Source organism: Cephus cinctus, unplaced genomic scaffold (assembly GCF_000341935.2).
Source record: "Cephus cinctus unplaced genomic scaffold, Ccin1 Ccin1_scaffold0123, whole genome shotgun sequence".
Lineage (NCBI taxonomy): Eukaryota > Metazoa > Arthropoda > Insecta > Hymenoptera > Cephidae > Cephus > Cephus cinctus.
The window spans coordinates 237,342-242,748 of record NW_014332857.1 but is presented as its reverse complement, the minus strand read 5'-3'; the positions used below and the strand labels follow the sequence as shown (position 1 = coordinate 242,748).

At 44.7% G+C, this 5,407-nt stretch overlaps 1 protein-coding gene across 14 annotated transcripts in view; it reads left to right on the top strand.

Annotated features, from left to right (window-relative positions):
* The window catches only part of LOC107274944 (protein abrupt), a 50,746-nt gene that overhangs the window by 43,271 nt on the left and 2,068 nt on the right, over positions 1-5,407 (top strand). The window contains exons 8-9 of one of the 14 annotated variants that reach the window (XR_001539573.2): positions 2,834-3,773; positions 3,842-3,970. The exons of 10 other annotated variants lie outside the window; for them this stretch is intronic. Coding sequence is in view for 2 of the 4 variants with exons in the window: in XM_015754573.2 (XP_015610059.1) it covers positions 3,842-4,200 (359 nt within the window). In the remaining 2 variants the exon portion in view is untranslated. Of the gene's footprint in view, positions 1-2,833; positions 5,138-5,407 lie in introns of those variants that run through there. 3 more of the 14 variants (XR_001539574.2, XM_015754573.2, XM_015754574.2) reach the window with 3 other exon arrangements.

The following is a 5,407-nucleotide window of genomic DNA, read 5'->3' as shown; positions in this document are numbered from 1 at the left end:
GCCGCCTATTCCATTCAATCAAGTAACGGCCGAGGCCTTGCTTCTTCTGGCTCCTCTGGTTATTCCGGCCCCTCCGGCTCTCCGCTGGCCGGAAGACTTCGGCCCTGTGTAATCAAGCGCACATGTACCAATCTGCTTGCGAGTCGAGCGATTGCCAGCCCTTTTTTTTTCTTCTCCCTCAATCCCCCTTAGATGTCTTCTGTAGTGTCTGTATGTATATATGGGAAGGAAGTAAAGAAATGATAGGAAGATCGGAGGATTACATTGTTAATTTTCATTATTTGTATGACGTACGTGTAGATTTTTGGATTTTTTTTTCTTTCTTTTTTTTCCATCGAGAACTCGTGTCAAAATACACCAGATCTATTTTCAGGATGGACGAGACTCACGTTTCTCGTTGCTGATCTTTCTCGTGCCTCCCCCCTCCCCTCTCTCTCCCCCTACTCCCTCCTCGTCCTCTACACCTCCCCTAGCTCCCTTTTTTTCTCATACCACGTTCGACTCTCACGATACTTTACTGCGTTTTTACGGCCCGGTTTTACCGCTCTCGCGTTTTACTGCTTTCGAGTTTTCGGAGCCATTTTTCCAGAACGAAATACCTAGGAAGTCCACCTCCGCCATCTACGCGGTTTGATTCCACGTCCTGAGAGGAGACGAATATATCTAGCCAACTCGTAAACTTTTCTTCTTCTTCATTCCGTTTGGTAATCCTTATTTCTCTTTTTTTTCTCTTTTTTCCTTGTCACTCTATATGCTCTGCCTCCTGCACTTCCATATGAAATTTCACTAGCGACTCTGTATGTATCTCCGTACATCTTCGAAATTTTCTGATTTTCTGATTCCTACCGGAAGTTGCACACGTATCCCAAGATTCTGCTCAAGTTTACGCTAACTGAAGGAATTTCCTTTGAAACTTGTAAGATTTCACGTTGCAAATTCAAAATATTTACTTACGTGACATTTCTGATATCTGAAAACCAAATATCTTCATGCTGTATATATATATACGTACAGGTATATATATTTATTATACATTACCCGCGGACACTAGATCCTCAAAAAAGGAGAAATAATTTTACCTAGGACCTCTGTATATACGTATATGTATTGCATATAGCTATACATACATATGTCACAGAGCTTGCCTTTCTAACTACACGGTCGAGTAATTCTAATAGATTGGATCAATGTTTGCCATCCGCCATAAATCAGAAACATTTCTGCTTCCACCACCTTTCCCCTTGTGTTTATATCCTTCGGCAACCGCGCGTACATTCTATGTGTATTATTAACAAGGATAGTCCCGTAATGAATGAAAGCTAAAAATGAACAAGAAAAAAAAGTCTTATCAGTAATTTTTACAAATTTTCTTTTGAATTCTCATTCGTCACTCTCAATACTTTCTCGATGGCTCTTTGTCTTGTAGGCGGTTTTCTATACCTACCTACCTTACCTGTCTGCTGCTGTTCCCGTTACGTAATGAATAAAGGCTGCGGAAGTGGGAGAGGCTCTTGCTTAGAGATTCGTAGAAAAGATAGTTGTAACGAGGCGTACAGGTTGGATCAATACTCGGTTCTTACGTAGATTCACACACAGTTACTTGGTCTATTGCTTGATTATGTCCTTTTTTCTTCTTTTTTCTTCTAAATATCTTTTTCCCCTACTTTCTTCGCTCTCATTCTCTCTCGCTGGCTCCTGTTCTCTCGATGATTTACATAATTCTCGGATTCTGTCACTCGAGATATTCTTCGACGATCGGTTGCCCCTCGCGGGGAACAAAGAAGACGACGATGGGAAGAGAAAGAGGAACAGTGAATTATTTTCCGCTCCACATGACTATCAGTAAACCGCGAAATAAGATGGTTGTGACGTCGAGAAAAATAAGAAAATAAAAATAAAAAGGAGCTGTCACACAGAAAGGAAAGCTACCTTTATTTTATCCAGTCGTCTCCGTCGTCGATTCTGACTGGATCTTCTCTCGTACCGGAAGTACTTAAAGATCCCGAACGGAAGAAAGTCGAGATAAACAGAGCGATTCTCTCGAACAACACCCTTCAAAAATGAACCCCCCCCCCCCTCCCCCCGCCCCGGACACCCAAACCAAAAGTAAGAATCGCTCGACGCACCCACCCTTCACGCAAAAAAAAAAACACCCCCCCCCCCCCCTCCCCCCGCCCCGGACACCCAAACCAAAAGTAAGAATCGCTCGACGCACCCACCCTTCACGCAATCCTGAGAACATCCATCACACCCGGGACCCAGAGCAAGATCAGTGAGCTTACGTAACCGGCGTGTGAACCAAACCAAAAAGACAAAGACAGACCCTATCCAGGTATCGTGTATCCAGAGGGTGAATAACGAAGAGAAAAAGAAAGGAAATAGAAAATTGTGATAAGAAACCATATTTTTAGTATATCATTGGAAACCATATTACACCATCCTACAACCGGGCATGCCCTGAGAGTACGAGAGTAGCCTGTGTGTGCGTGTGTGTAGCGTGTATGCCCATCCAGAGCTGAATGAGAGTAAAAGCGGGAGAGAGAGAGAGAGAGAGAGAGAGAGAGAGAGAGAGTGAGAAGGCAAGAGTGGCGGAAAGGCACACGACTCGCGTGCCCCAGCCACTCTCGCCTTCGAGAGCGAACGTAAGAATGAAAAGGAGAGTAAGTGAATGGCGAGAGTGCGTATGCCAGGGGGTACAAGAGAAGGAAGAGAGATAGATAGAGTGTCTGTGGGTGGTTGGTCTGCAAGTGTGCGAGAGATAGAGAGAGAGAGAGAGAGAGAGAGAGAGCGCGTGCCACAGGAAACAGAACTGACGGGCACGTCCTGGTTGTAGGATCGGTGATGCCGAAGAGGGAAGAGACGGCCGGCGCCTCAGAATCCCAGGCCGTCGAGAATTTCGCAAGGTTCTACACGGCCCTGAGGCACGAGGACACGAGGCCTCTCTGTCGCTACTGCGGCAGGAGCTACTCGTCGCCGAGCAACCTGCGCCAGCACGTGAAAAACGTCCACTCGAATTGGCCGCCGCCGGACACGTGGCCCCAGTGCAACGTGTGCGGGAAACGCTGCAAAACCAAACACTACCTGATTAATCATCAGCTCCAGGCGCACGGGATACATCAGCGGCCTAACCTCAACAATCCGAATCAGCATCAGTCGACGAATCTTCAGCCATGAGTGGAGACCGACCAATGGGACCTTTGACCCATGGGACTTCATCCGCGTTCTCTTGTCACTGATACGGTACACGGTGGTCGATCCTTCGCTCCTTTAGATATCACAACTGATCAACAGTAATCAGCCGTTTCTTTCTTTGTTTTTCATTACGCAATTTTTGCGTCAGAACGTTGCGCCAGACACCTGGTCTATGTCAATTCCTCCCGCTTTGAAAATATCCGGTAGGATCACTTCCGGTCTCAATTTTTGACATTAGCGGCCACGTGTTTCTTGCAGCTTTTAATTCTTTATAGTCACTCCGATAGAGCCGAGTGATGACGCTAGACTTAGACTAGGCCCAGAGACTGATAGAGAGAGCGTTATATATTTCATACGAGTAGATCTTTGATGAATTTAAGAAGGATCAATGAGGTCGGTCAGTGGGGTTCAGCGAGTGCAGCCATCGGACGGGTTCGCTGCTATTTCGAGTAATTTTGTATTATATAGCGATAGTGAATGGTGGTGAGGGGTAGAAGGGGAGGGTGTGTCATAAAACGATAACAATGTATGAACCTAACGAACACGTGGTGAGGGATCCATCGGGAGTGATTTTTGTTGAGGTTGGTTGTTGCTCGTGGGATTTTGGTGGTGGTGGCTGGTGGTAACGTTGGTGTGGTGGTGGTTGCAGATCCCGTGGTTGATGAGGCAGAGGGCGCGGCTTACCACCACCACCACAGCCAACGTCATCATCATCTTCATCCCACGGCCAAGTATCAGCGGGCCCAATCGGACTTCCGGCATCAGAGGATGCTGCGTGAACATCACCGTCAACATGGCTATAGGTGCCCGCTGTGCTGCCGAACCTTACCGGACATCAGTGCGATGCGCGCGCATCTCGATCACCATTACCCACGTGACTCGCCCACGTGTCCAGTCAGCGCATGCGCAAAGACCTTCTCCCATCCTAACAGCGTGCGCAATCACATGCGTCTCAAACATCCTGTACAGTGGGATCAGATCAAGACGCTCAGATGGACATACGTGTGATCGGGAATGCAAAATGGAGTCTCGGAGGTTTTCTTTCGTTTTTCAAAAAGGAACACAAAGCCTTTGTAAATCAAACGGGATTGCTCGCGCTGATACGAAATTTACTAACGGGCTGCTTAGGACTTACGGAATGAGATTCGGGATACTATCCTTATTGAACATATGTACCTCAGACAAGGCGAATTAGCTCACATGGCGGGCCCAGGCGGGACATGCGCACACTGTATATATATATATAACGTTGAGTAATATATATATGTATACATATATAAATATTAAGAGCATAAGGTCGATCTGTATAAAGGACACACGTGGCAGTATTTCGTAGGAATGGAAAAGAGAAAAAAAATGAATTAATTCAAAAAAATAAAGGATAAAATTTATAAAGAAGCCCGATTTCCGTTCCAAATATGTCGCGTTGTAGTAAACGGTCTACAAGTAAGTGAGTATGTTTATCTATACTAAGCATGTATTATCGAGAAAACAATGTTCCTCCAAGCTGAGTAAGCCAGCCTTACGTTAAATTATAATAGTGCTAAGGGATTAATGATTAATGCTAAAGTAAAAAAAAAAAAACAAGAACAGAGTAATAAGGTATATCAAAGTGAATTAAAGATATCGCCCGATCGTTTAGCGCATCGAAGAATTGTTTTTAACGCGCGCGAAATCATTCACTAGATTCTCTTAAGGCACTGACAGGATATATCGAGATTCGCGAATCGATTAAGAGATTGACGTCATACTTCCGTCATGTTTGACGTAATAAATATATACATATGCTCGTGCGTAATTACACGCGATTCGCGAAACGTAATTATTACACGTACCAATGCATGGTGGTTTACACTTATGCAATTTATACACACGTATACTCGGGTGGCATTGACGAAAAAAAAAAAACCCTAGAATTCTCGAGACCACTGAATATCCAAGTGCGTTGCGAAGTTTCTTATTCCCCATTCTTTCTACGGTAGTCACTTCTTCTCGCACTTGCGAGCGTATGTTATTTTCATGTTTTTAAACGTAAAATGCACACACTTCTAAATGGTTAAAAAGTGACTACCTTAGAAAGGATAGGGAATAAACATACTCCGCTATAAATCTGGATCTGCAGTGCATTTAACGTGAATAGCGCTCAGCCTTATTTTTCTACAATTTTTTTGTAGTTTTTTTTGTCAGTATTTGCAAAACTCTTGGGGGGGGGGGG